Below are 13,140 nucleotides of genomic sequence, written 5' to 3' on the forward strand. Positions count from 1 at the left end.
ACATTTCCCCTCGGGTGGGACATTCAGAGCCAAAAACTTGTTTCTTTCCAAGATCCGAAACTTCTCCTTCCATGGATGGCCTTAACCCTTACTCTGTTCCTGTCCAACTCCGTCGTGGTTGTTCTCCTCCTCTCCGAAATCTTGGGCTTGGTAGATCTCACCATCTCGGAAGTGGTCCTCTCCATCCTTCTCCTCTCTCTGGGCGGACTGTCCGCCTTACTGGATTTCATCACGGCGGCATTTACCCGCAACGCGGCACAGGCTTTCAACTGTCTCGCCGTCTTGCAGAAAGAAATCCGTACGTAAGCTTTACTAACCATTTCGTAATAAGATTTTTAAGGGCTGCATTACTGAAAAATTTGTATCTCCAAATTAACCCCATCACTTAAAAAACCATAATTTCACATTTTCTCGCCAGATACTCCCACCGCCTCTCCAAAATCAAACAACCCGCCTTTTACCACCATCCTAGTAAACACCATCCCCATTCTGTTCGCCCCGTACGGATTCCTCATCCCAATTTGCGGCATCTACTTAGGTCTCGACCCATACACTCTTACCGAAAGCTACCTCATCCCCGCTAGATGGCGCCACTTGGCTCCATACTTCTTCACCCCCTTAAAACTCAGCCTGATCGGGGAGGGCTTTTTCTGCGTTCGAGTTTACTCCTTGCTAATCTCCTTCCCCACTTTAGCAGCGGATCTCATGTCCTCCACAATTTCTTCCCTATCCAAGAAAGCGGGTAACCTTAAGAACACCGCCGTCTCCCGCTACTGGCGAGATACTCCGCTTGCCAAATAATTCTGACCATCATGTCCCCCTTTTCCGCCCCTTGTGTCGCTATTATACTCTTCTACTCATTTATTTTATGCATCCTCTATAATTTCATATCGCTCAAGATGTACGATGTAATTCCCCTCCCACAATTTATCTACTTCCCAATGTCATCCCTGATAATTCCCACCATTGTGCGGATAGTTGTCCCAATGATGATCGCTATTCACGACGACTCAACAAACCTGATTCGTAAGTGGGGACGTATCCTAGCAACTACACGCGATAAGAGGTACGTAGGGAGACTAATTCGAGCGCGACGGAGTTTACGAATTTACGCGGGATTTGCGCAACACAACTACTTTAATTGTGTGAGGTCAACGCTTCCCACCTACTTTGAGGCGGTGCTCGACTACACGATTACCGCTCTGATGTCCATTAATGTGACAGATTTGAACGAAATGTCTTAATTTCTGGTAGTTGGTTAGTCAGTCTTTAGAGCAGATCAATAATGTAACATATTTATTAACAAAATTCCACCCATTCACTATCTAGATAAAATACAAGAATTATTTAGGAAACATGACCCCCACCTTTCTCGCATTCCCGTCCAACATATGCACCGTCGTATCCGCATATTCGTTCACCCTCACCAACAACTTTTTCAAACTTCCCGCCTCCAACTCTTCCAATAGTTTCGCCGCTTCCCGCGGATTATTCGGGAGCGCCTTTTGCAACCTGTTCCTCACCCAAGTGTCGCACATCTGCCGCCCATCCTTCGTCATGTTGAGTCCCGCCGTCCCAAATTTATACTCGACGACCAGAAGCTCCGCACTCTTCCCGCGGCCGATTCGGTAAACTGCGTCGATCCCCTTACCTCCGGGCGTTTGGCGGACCGCAATCATCTCAAGCGGGGAAAACGGGCGGGCCAACTTCGATCGGAGGAACTGCTCACCGAAAAATTCGCCAAACTGCGCCTTCGTCCAAACGCTCTGCTTCTGGATAAATTTTGCAAGCTCCATCTTTTTCAAGATACTCATCTCACAGCGGTCCACGTTCAGCATGAATTCCCCCAAGTTTTTGATGTACGGCAGCACGCTACTCTTTGCGGTCGATGCCCCCTTTTTAGCGACATTCCAACTCTGCTTAATCCCTTTCTTCCCCAGTTTTCCGAACGTTGTGGGCAATTTTACCACCAACTTTGCCCCCCCGACAACCCCAGAAGTAAGTGATATCGCGTGAAATGTCAGCTGACCTAATTCTTTTCCCAATTTGAAGGCGTCATCATTGCCCCCTCCATTTTCGAAGAGGTCAACAACCTTGCCTAACTTCTCCTCGAGCGATGCCACGATTTCGTGACCAATCCGTCTCCTGATTTCCGGATCGGATAACACTTTCCGTATTTGTGTCAATGCTCCTCCGATATCGGAAATTAGGTCAACCATCCCTTTCACCTCGTCAATCCCCGCCGCAATTATTCCATGGGCGAAACCTTTTTCGAGATGGTATAATTGGTGAGCGCCCCGCTTAATCCATTTCTTGATAATGACTGTTTTCTCATAAATCGTTCCCGCCATGGATAATTCCGTCCTAAATTGGACGAATTGTCGCGACGAGAGGAAATTATTATCCAGCGCGATCGTCGCAGTGTTTAGGATCGAGGATAGATTAACGTTCTCGCTTTGTCCGGAGAAAATTGCAGCGGCGAGAATTGTCGTCACGAGTAAATTCCTTCGCGACAAAGTTTCCTACAAAATACCGCCAGTTATAAACGTTTGCTAACTTAAATTTAAAATATTTCCCCACCTGCTCAGACTCTAGCGGATCCGGTGCCCGCATAATCATTGCTGGAATAATTGAAGACACTCCCGCCACAATAACCGGTCCTAACGGATTTTCCCGCCTAGCCGCCGCCCCCGCAAATGCAAGTAACGCGTGTGCCGCTACATGAAGTGGATGACCTTCAATCAATCCCCGATCACGGACCATCCTCCCAATTTCGCTGACCGCCCTGGCCTGGATAAAATTGATCCCTGCCTCTCGCCCAATCACCGCCAAGCTTCCAATTTGCCCCACATTCCCGCAAAACGCGGCACTCAACGCGGTACAAATCTGCCTCCCAGTTCCACCCGGGCCCCACATTGCTCTATCCTTTTCCGCAGATTCTCGCAATATCAAAAGTTTCTGCAAAGCTGCAAACTTCTTCTCAACATTGGGCTCTTTTTTCACAATTTCTTCCTGAACTTCGACCTCTTGTCGCTTCAAATCAATGCTTTTTACTCGATTTGACAAAAAAGTCGAGACTTGACTGGCAAACGCGGTCACCATCTGGGTCCGCCGTGCCAATTTTTCTCCATCGAAAACGTTTCCTAAGGGTTGCAAATGTCGAACAGATTCTTGAAGTCTGGTCAAAGACTGCTTCTGTAGTTCGGGCTTCTTGATTTCAATCTTGCCTCCAACGTGACTCTCCGTCCGGCTTATCGCGCTGTCCGCGCCGTGCAGGACGAGCGGCATTGAAGCGCCCGGGGTAAGCTGCATTTTCCCGCTTTTTTTGTTCTTCCCCGCTTCAAGCGATGCCCCGACAGAGATTGACCGCATGTCGTAGGTGAACTTGTTTACGACGTCCTCATAACTCAGAGTCCCCGTTGCCAGGGAAGAATTTTCCGAATTTAGACAAAAAATCATTCCCCCTTTCAGGTGGGTGTGACCAGCGACGTCGACGTCAAATTGATCCGCAGATATTCCATTGCAACACTATTCCACCGCAACATTTCTAAATTGCTTATCCCATCCAGTAGGGGATTCGAGACGCCGAAAAATAGACCTGATTCCGTATGGGAAACATGTTCCGTAGTCCGATCAGAATTTACGGCGGGTAGAATGTTCACCGTGGATCCCGCAGCTGCAACCGTTCCCTGAGCGGCTTGTTGAAGGGACCCAACCTGCTCAAACTTCCCGCCCGCTGTCATTCTTACGTTTCCTGTCGCCGAATCCAGAACGGTTGGTCTGTTCCTGACACCTTCTCGTCCTCTGTCGGTGATCGTGTTGCTTTCGGAAAAAATATCGTCAGTTGTAGCGTCCCTATAAGTGTACGATTTGAACGATTCTTCAGCGGGAAGAAGACTGATTGAATTTCCCGCCTTTCCGATCAGCTCGTTCTCCACACAGATCACCGCACCAGATGTTTTCAAACTGTCCCTTGCCGTGACAACAAAATCGTTCGCCGCGATCTGAGAAGGCTTCGCTCTTTTCTGGCTACCCGTTTTCTTCGAGTGGACCGTCGACGAAGAAAACGTGAACTCGTGGCGGGACGTGTGCTCAATCTCGAACGTTGACGAAGCTTCGCCAGACAAAATGTTGACGTTATTTGCATCCATTCCCAACTTTTTGCCGACTTCCATCCTCATACCGGTTGTAGTTATGTCACCATCGATCGCGTCAAGGTGAAGATTACCCCCCATTTTCAAAACCGATCCCACCTCATCCTTATATTCTTCCGACATGTTCGAATTTTCGTCCCAAACGATTCGTTGTGATTTATGGAGCCCAACCGCGCCAAGATTGATGTCTCTTTTCGCCCCAATTCTCGTCTCACCTTCCCCGCTATTGCCAAACTGGGCAGCCTTGCTAATAAAATCCCGCCCGGACTTCATTTCCAGGTCGCCATCTTGCATGTAGATTGTTGCAGTTTCCCCCAAGTTTGATCCCCCTGGCATTACTTTCGTCTCGTTTACGATATCACCATCGACAGTTTCTAGCCGCATTTTGCCCCCTCTACCCATCAAATTCCCGCTTAAATTGGTGAATTGGGATTGAACAAGAATATCCATTCCTTTTTCCCCGGACGCAACGGTACCTTCATCGTTAAGAAATGATCCCGCACTTAGTTTCATGTCATTAGCGAAAAGTACTCCGCAATTTGTGACGGACTCTATAATCAAATCCATCTTGTTGGTCGAGATAATACTATTTCCCGCCGGGTTCTGGTATGATTTTCTTTCCAGGAGGTATACTTGCGGGAAAAGGGCCGTCTTCAAGTCCTTATTTGGCGTTTGGATTTTCCTCCACACAAACCAGATAATACTTTCCTCCAGGCGTTCCAGATGTTCGGATGATAGTTCCGCTCCTGACAAAATGTTAAATTTGGCGGAAAATTTGAATCCATTCCTGGCCAAGGTCACATATTGGGAATCCTCGTCGTTAAAAGAAGTTAGCAAAATCGCTCCAACCATCTCGATCAGCTGGTTGCGAACGATATTCTGCTCCAAAATTATCGGCAATCTGAGCGGATTTGAAACTCCCAACTCACCCAACATCCCCGAAATCGTTATCTCCATCTCGCTTTGCCTCGGGGTAATAAGTCGCTCGTCCACTCGTAAAAAAGTATTGTTCCCCGCGATCTCAAACATAAATCTGTGATTTATCAGTGTCCCAACATCGAAGTAATGTTCCGACGATATTTTCTGATATCGAATTATTCCCGCGTTTCTTCGAACATTGTACGAAACTAAGTTCGAAGTTCGATATTCCCCCATTAAAGTTTGAATTCCCGCCTGGCTGCCCACTTCTGGTGGGGTATCCTCCAACATACACGTATATGCTTGTAGTTGCACTGGTTGATCCACAGCGGGAGGATTGTAGCCTGCAATACTGCTGTATTCTCGAACCCTTTTCCGTTTCTTGGGTCCCGCAATCCTATATTTTCTTCCTCCCCTGTGTGTCTCCATCCAACTAGATTGCGAATGTCCACCGTCAACTATCCTTTTAATTCCGTATTCATCCAAATTTATTAGTTCTCCTAGCGATCCAACCATGCTTTGCGAGAAAATGTGCGACTTGTCATTTGTCAGAACGGTTTCTGAGGACAAAGTAAGTCTCCCGCCGATATAAATTTTAGCGGGGGACGTTTCCACGATGTGCGTTTGGCTAATGGATCGATTGAACTTGTAAGAAGTGTAGTCTTTAAATGGAACCCAGCTCTCTGGAACTAATACCCTTCTACCGAATCTAAAAAATCGGCGACCGCCCGAAAACTTATGTAGTTCCGGATATGGTTTATCACTCGTGCTAATATTTATTCTCTGTCCACTCTGAGCATCAATCATCCCGAATTTTGACACAAATCGCAATTCCGTCCTGAAAGCGGGATTCTTCTGGTGGAAATTTCTCACAGAAAAGTTCCCATCCCGCTTAATGTCCACTATTCCAGAAATATTTTCAAAATTTTGACAATGTGAGTTCGAATATCCGCCAAAGTCCAGGAACCCTCCCGAATAGAAGACAGCATCTTCTCTGTTAAAGAATTCGTCAATTTCCGCCTTAATCCCGTCCCGTGCCGCGATTACGCCATGTCGCGGGTTTTCTACGACTTTCGATCTTATATGTAAAACTCCCCCATGAATTATTGACTTTCCAGCGTTTGAAACAACCTCCGAGGTAATGGTGCACGTCGAAGTGCCATTTATCATCCCTTGGTTATTAAATTTCTTAGCGGACACAGAGGTTTTCCCGCCTTCCACAATCGCGCCGCCCAAATTCTCAAACACGTCCGTGACCAAAGACAAGTCTTCGATTAACAGCGGCGCAATATTTCGAAACTCTGCTGTATTCTCAATATCTCCAGATTGGGCGGAAATCCCGGCAAGATTCCTAATTTTCCCGCTACCCCGAATTTTCAAAGTATTCTGTTCAGGCGGAGAATTAAAAACGAGTTCCTTACTTACATCGTAATCCCCGTTTTCTACGCGAATTCTTGAACCCCGCTCCAGTTTGCAAGTCTCTCCCGCCACTCTCATTATTTCGCCTGACACTGAACCCATAACTGTAGTCTCTCCACAATTTATGGACACACGACTCGCGGATATTTCTGAATTTGCAGTATCCTCATAAACTTTCGAGGCTAGCTTAATTTCGTCCTCGGCTTGGAAAACACCGCCGTTTTTGATTCCCGATGAACCCGCCAGGTCTACTTCTTTTCCCCCTATTAATCCAGAGTTTGTGACATGGTTCGCCTCAACCTTGAATACATTTGCGGACGTGCATTTCCCAAAATTCTCGAAAGTAGAGGACACCGCAGCACGGGCAAACTGCGAGGAATGAAATATAGCGCGGTTTCCATTGTGCCATTTCTCGCCTTTAATTTTGACGTCATTCCCATAGAATTTGTTCTTATTGGAAAATTCTTTAGTGGTCAAGTCACATATCCCGTGGAGCTCGACGGTTCCCATATTTTCAAATGTTGCATTTCCAACATCTCCAAAATTTACGGAACAATCGCCTTCAGAATAAAACGTAGCGTTTGTAGAATTCACAAATTTGTTGGTGGACGCCGAAACTTTTTTTGCAACCACTTTCCCAAAATTTTGGAAGCTGGACTCAAGCCCGGAGAGTTGGACGGTCAGATGTTTTGAAGAAATAAGTAGCCCATCTAAGATTATTTAAATTTAAATTATATTTTCGCAGATTTCGCTTACAGAATTAATGAGCTACATGAATCTACCTCCTCCATTAACCGCAGTGACTGAATTTAAATCAAAATCTTCACTCTTAATCGACCCATTGTTACCCATGTGCATCGTGGTTAACTGAATCTGCCCACACTCCATCCTTCCTGATGTAATGTTCTCAAACTTTTCCGTGTTGAGAGTAACCACTTTCGAAACAATTTTCCCCGCATTCTCAAATTTTGATTCTTCTCCATTTAGCCTGATGTTGAAATTTGTGGAAGAAATTAAGCCATCTGTAAAAGATCCATGAAATTAAAACTCCAAAATTCTTCCATTTCCTTCACCTGGGTACATACCTTTCTCATTTTCCATTTTGGTCGATACCACGTCAAAATCTTCACTCTTAATTCTCCCTTTATTCCTCACTTGTTCCGCCCTCACCTTAACCCCTTCACACGTCATGCTCGAGTGATTTTCAAATAAAACCGCCTCAATATCCAAACTTCCGCAGAAATCCCCATCCACTTCATAATTTCTGCAAACAAATTTTGTATCCTTGCAATCCACAGTGGATCCTTGTGTGGTTCGGTAAGTATCAAAAATCCCTCTCAACTTCCCATCGCATTCTATTCTCCCACCGTTTTCACAATGTTTTGCTACCAATTTTGCCTCCAAATTTGCACAAATTGTTGCAGTTTTTGAATTTTCTAAAATCCCCGACACATCGAGATCTAACGTATTTGATGAAATTCTCCCATTATTCGCTCCCTCTCCTGTGACCCCAATTGTGCCGTGAAATACCGAAATGGCCGCAGTTTTCCACACTTCGAACGACAATGTTGGCGAGGCTGTCGGAATTTCGGTAATTTGCGCCATATTGTCATCATGCGCACCTTCGTCGAACGAGTCAACTTCTACGATGTTCGGGCCGGTGACAATGTTCAAGTTTTTCGTGGATAGCGTCGAAGCAACGACCAGTTTGTGGCAAAATATTGATAAACGGTCAAGATTTCGGAGCTCAACGCCTCGCCCACAGATGGTCAGGGTGCCTTCGGTAACGTAGAATTTTATCTGGCCCGATTTCACGGTGACTTCTCCGGTCGTTAAGGTCAACCTTTAATTGATGTGAAAAAATCAAGAAAACGTTCATAGATAATTTCTATTAGATACGCATATTTACATATCTCAACAAAAACATGGATATCTTTACCTCGCCGTGTTTTTATGAAGACTAACATCATCCACCGTGAGGCCGCGCGGGTTGCAAATTATTAAATGCACACCGGGCCAAATGGCTTGAATGAATCCGCAAATATTCGAAGCCACGCCCCTCTCCAGTGGGGGTAGCTGGATGACGATCGTATGCATCTCATACCCAACCAGGGTCAGACCGTTGTGGTTCACGCAGAAGTGGTTCAGTCGATTGAAGGAGACTCCCCGGATTGGGTGCACCGTTTGAATGATGTGGTCCTTAAAGGCCGACTGGGTCAGGACCATGCCAGGCTTCCCGTTCTTCAAAGTTGGCAACGACACCGTCCCCTTGTTCCTTGGTAGGCAATGCGCATGCTTAAACCTGTCGCGAATGATAAAAAAACGTTAAATTAGCAAACTGGATTTATGTACAGAATTTCTCCATGGGTATACATAACTCACACCAATTTTTTATACTAATTATTTACTTAACGATAATTATTACTAGATTGGCGGGTAGAAACATACGTAAAGACAAAGGGGGTGAATCTTCACTAAAAAAAATTTAGGGGCACTTTTCGATGAATTCTTCTTCACATCATGGATTAGAAGATTATAACTTCGGGGGACAATGTCTTCTAACCAGTGGAAATAAATAAATTATGCGTTAAATATGATTTTTCAAACAATTTAATCACAGCAAGTTATGGATACACCCCATCATCACAGCCTTTCTCCCTTTCACATTCCTGATAGCCCCCAAAAAATGATTTCTCCCCCGATCATGCATAATCCCAACAGAATAGTGACTCGTAGTCATTTTTAAAAAATCCTGACTTAATGCTCAACATAATCAAAAAAGATCTTACGTGCACATTAGTTGCGAAATCACGGGCACCATGCCCTCCCTCTCCGGCGTGACTTCCAACGCCAAATCACACCATCGGTCCTCCTCCCACTCCACCACGGCCAGAAACCCTTCCGCGTCGAGGGGAATCTTGAGGTACATGCAGACCAGGTCGTGATACATCTTCTCCACGGCACCCAGACCTGCCCGGACTTTCCCGGTGTACAAAAACTGAAAAAAATGAGATTTATTTCAAAATTTCTGTTAAAAATATTTGTCCACTAAAAACTATTCATTAATGAATTATACGAAAGTACAATATACATAATTCAAGAAATTCTTGATTTATTCATCAGTCAGGTAGAACGTTCATAAAATAAGAACCCGGTCCACAATCTCTGTCATTTTAGCTCAAGTGGAAATTGGTGGAGTACGCTAAATTCCAGGATTTATTAACCCTACCGAATACAAAAAAATCAATAAAATAACTCACAAATAGCACCCTCAAAAAGGTCGCCGTGTCCAAATGTCCCACATCCATGGAAACATTCGTCGCCTCCTTCCTCTTTCCGAGCCAGTTCGAAAGCACGTCAGACTTTCGCAATATGTCGGAGTGGCACCCAATTTCGACCGTTTTTCGACACAGTTTCACCCTCACGTCGGCCTCCTTTCCGGGAAGGCAGGTCGCTATACATTTTTCCAAAAGGGTCACTTCCTCCTTAAAACTTGTCATTTTTTAAAATATCCAAACAAAGGCACTTCGTAGCTGCAGAATTAATGTCAGCCAGGCTGCCTGACCCAGGCAACACCCAGTGTATGACTGGCACCAAGAATTACGTAATATGTTCAGTGGATCAGATGTGACTTTATTTTGCGAGACACCGTCACCGCCTCTTCCACGCTGGAAAATTTTTTCGCTATCTTGCACACGTTGTTGGTGATAATTTCCGACACCGACACAAACTTCATTTCGTCCTGCAATTAATGCCGGTTGTGCATAACCCAGTAAAAAAATCTTATCTCGAATTCCATGAACATGGTGTTGCTCAGTCATGTAAATCTTATCAGCTAATTTATCACCGCCTATAGTCGGACAGGACAAATCTACGTTTTTCCAAATTTAACATTTACTCATTCCATACTTATCTTCTAATGAACTAAGTGTAGAAATATGTACAAATCACAATTTTTAAATACATGAATCATTCCTATTTCCTCCCCGACGTATCTGCACATTCTCGGAAAATATTTTTTTTCGTGTCAAACTCATTCTAAATAAACATCCCATCCACCAGGGTACGCCTTTGAGTGGGGACGTCCCAATTTCAAGACCAATTTCTCCCTCTATCCCTTTCCTCTCACGCGGTGCGTCACTCCTTGTAAAAGATAATTACAAGAAATCTCATCACTACAATGATGGAGAAACATAATTTGCATGGAGAAATTTGTATGGAGAAACACATGAAAACCCTTCAAAGCCAAGAATGTGCATGAGAAACTTGCATTCTCCAAAACTATGCATGACACAGGCATAAAATATTAGATCATGTTACTTTGGTAGTTAAAAGAGAAATCTGATCCTGTCTCACTCACAACTATTCTCGTCGACTTGCAAAGAGCCAGGAAAATCTTGTGGCCTCGACAGAAATTAAATTTGAACTCGATTTTAGAATTTTTTCAAAATCACTAATATCTTTCTCAATTTCATCCATTGCTTTGTTTGCATTGCAAATTTTTGCAAGTTCAGGCCAGGAAATCCTATCGTTATATGTAGAAATAGACGTTTTCGCAGCACTTCTCGTCTGACTTCCTTATGCCAAAATGTATAAATCATGTACACTGTATGTATATACAACCCGTAGCACACAAACATGTGTCCTACGGATTGAAAATATATATTTTATTCTAGATTTAAAATTTGTGACGCCCCACTCCTTTCATCGAAGTATGCATAATTAAATACCTAGGTCGCATATGTTTCAAGTTTATATTTTCTTTAACCTTTAGTACAAGTAAATAAATGTTTGAAGCTGAATGATGTTTAATTCTAAATTAAAGCCGGTATAATATTTACAAAAACATATTGAATCACTATGCTTGGAAATTATTTATTTCCACCACCTAACGTCACCTAACGGTATACAATTGAGGCATATGATGTAATATGAATAAGAATTAACTTTTTCCCGCTTTTCCCCATTTCCCACTAATTTTTTTTGTGGGTGGGAAAAAGTGTATTTCTTCCCACCTTTTCCCACTGTAGTGATTTACACCACTTGCAACACTGTCAACTATTATATTTATTATGTATTTAAATTTCACCCACAACTTTAGTCCACTTACTAGTTACAAAACTCCACCAATTACGAGGTATTACAAATTAGTACTTTTTAAAAAGGTACACCCTCCATGAAATTTTCAGCATCTCATTTGACAAATAAATTAATCTTATCATTACATTTGACCCAGTCTCTGCCGATTATTTAATTCCACAGTAATTTATTTCAACCAATTTTCGAGACATCGTTTAATTTTCCATCCTTCATTACCTCTCACAACTTCCGCTGTTCTCCCTTTGCGAAATTTGAAATCCATCAAAGCTTGATACATTTTTCTCAAATAAATCACTCCTGGCATGACTAGTTGAACGATAAATTTCCTACATTCCATCAAAAATTCTACCATCGCAGAGGCCATGATAACTGCACAAAATCCAAAAATGGGTCCAACTAATTTCAAAGAAACCGGGGTTTCCTCATGAAACGTGACTCCATCCTTCCGGTTCCAAAACAAATGCTGTATAGCCTCAAAATTTTTCCGTCCCCCCAAACGTCTATCATGAATTCGAAAAAATGTCGCAATCTGATACACCTTGCTCCAAATCTGGTCCAATCCTGTCTCACGCATGCGTCGCCATTCTTTAGCAAAATATGGAGCCATCAAATTGTTAGGTCCCACATCAAATTTCATAGTTCTAAATTTCGAGTCACCCCTGTTTTTCACGACACGACGGTTTCTTAGGAAAATCGTAATTTCTTTCACCCGCTGCTCTAATATATCTTCGAAATAGAGCAAGATAATGATTTGCTGAGATTTGGTCGAGTTTCCAAAAAGTATTGCACTAACCGTGTTTGCCATCGATTCGTCATTCATTGGCAATACCTTGGCTTGAAATTTGTTCAAGAATTCGACAACTTTTTCATTGTGAACACCACTTGAGATCATTTCTGGGATTATGTACCTCTTAAGGTATGTTTCGTACGATTTCGTAGGATAACTATATACAGAATCCATCGCGACTATCGGGACGTCCCAGTTGAGAAGATCTTCAACTCCGCGCGGAGTCTGAGGTAGAACTGGCACCGTCAAGTATGAATATATTGATCCCTGATACAAATTCGACATAAGGATGAGATAACCAAATAACCATAGATTGAAAATAATCAGGGCCACTTTCCCAGCATTGTACACCTTTCCCGTCGTTTGGCCAGCCTGTCCGAGCAGAATGGACGTTACGTTGATAACCATTTTGACAAGGATGTCACGTTATCATGATTCTGTCGTACTAAATAAGTCAAAAATCCCGCCGTCGAAAGGACGCTGATCAATAGACAAACCCAACTTTCTAGGTCGAACGGGGATCCGAAAGTTTCCACGCCGCTCGCAGGTGCCGGCGGGTTGGTGACTGTTAAGAAGTTGATCGTCCGCAGGCTAACTTGGTAAATGTAGTCTCGCTCTTTTACATGATTCACTCGTATAAACAAAAGTTTGTCGAAACTACCCGATCAACAAAAATCATCATTTTTACGCAAAAGTAATATAGTTAAATTGCAGCACCGGGTGGCCGTTCAAAGTCAGCAATTGTAACCAAAAATTTAACAT

The 13,140-nt window shown here is 43.6% G+C and overlaps 2 protein-coding genes across 2 annotated transcripts; both read right to left on the reverse strand.

Annotated features, from left to right (window-relative positions):
- Positions 1–1,268: 1,268 nt before the first annotated feature.
- Positions 1,269–3,557, reverse strand: LOC118433622. The gene is made up of 2 exons (XM_035845756.1): positions 2,581–3,557; positions 1,269–2,522 (listed from the first exon to the last, which is right to left on the reverse strand). The coding sequence occupies exons 1-2, from the start codon at positions 3,457–3,459 to the stop codon at positions 1,344–1,346; spliced, it is 2,058 nt and encodes a 685-aa protein (XP_035701649.1). The 5' UTR covers positions 3,460–3,557; the 3' UTR covers positions 1,269–1,343.
- On the reverse strand, positions 3,437–10,065 carry LOC118433621. The gene is made up of 6 exons (XM_035845755.1): positions 9,752–10,065; positions 9,281–9,489; positions 8,431–8,793; positions 7,577–8,334; positions 7,274–7,513; positions 3,437–7,201 (listed from the first exon to the last, which is right to left on the reverse strand). Exons 1-6 carry the CDS (start codon positions 9,989–9,991, stop codon positions 3,468–3,470), a joined length of 5,544 nt encoding a protein of 1,847 aa, XP_035701648.1. The 5' UTR covers positions 9,992–10,065; the 3' UTR covers positions 3,437–3,467.
- Positions 10,066–13,140: the final 3,075 nt, after the last annotated feature.

The sequence above is a fragment of the Folsomia candida genome, unplaced genomic scaffold (genome assembly GCF_002217175.1).
Source record: "Folsomia candida strain VU population unplaced genomic scaffold, ASM221717v1 Fcan01_Sc064, whole genome shotgun sequence".
Classification (NCBI taxonomy): Eukaryota; Metazoa; Arthropoda; class Collembola; order Entomobryomorpha; family Isotomidae; genus Folsomia; species Folsomia candida.

Coding starts and splice junctions, on each gene's coding strand:
- LOC118433622 (XM_035845756.1), bottom strand. CDS start 3,459: ATGATTTTTTGTCTAAATTCGGAAAATTCTTCCCTGGCAACGGGGACT. Junction 2,523..2,580: donor ATCCGCTAGAGTCTGAGCAG/GTGGGGAAATAT, acceptor GGTATTTTGTAG/GAAACTTTGTCGCGAAGGAA.
- LOC118433621 (XM_035845755.1), bottom strand. CDS start 9,991: ATGACAAGTTTTAAGGAGGAAGTGACCCTTTTGGAAAAATGTATAGCG. Junction 8,794..9,280: donor ATTTCGCAACTAATGTGCAC/GTAAGATCTTTT, acceptor CATTCGCGACAG/GTTTAAGCATGCGCATTGCC. Junction 7,514..7,576: donor CAAAATGGAAAATGAGAAAG/GTATGTACCCAG, acceptor GATCTTTTACAG/ATGGCTTAATTTCTTCCACA.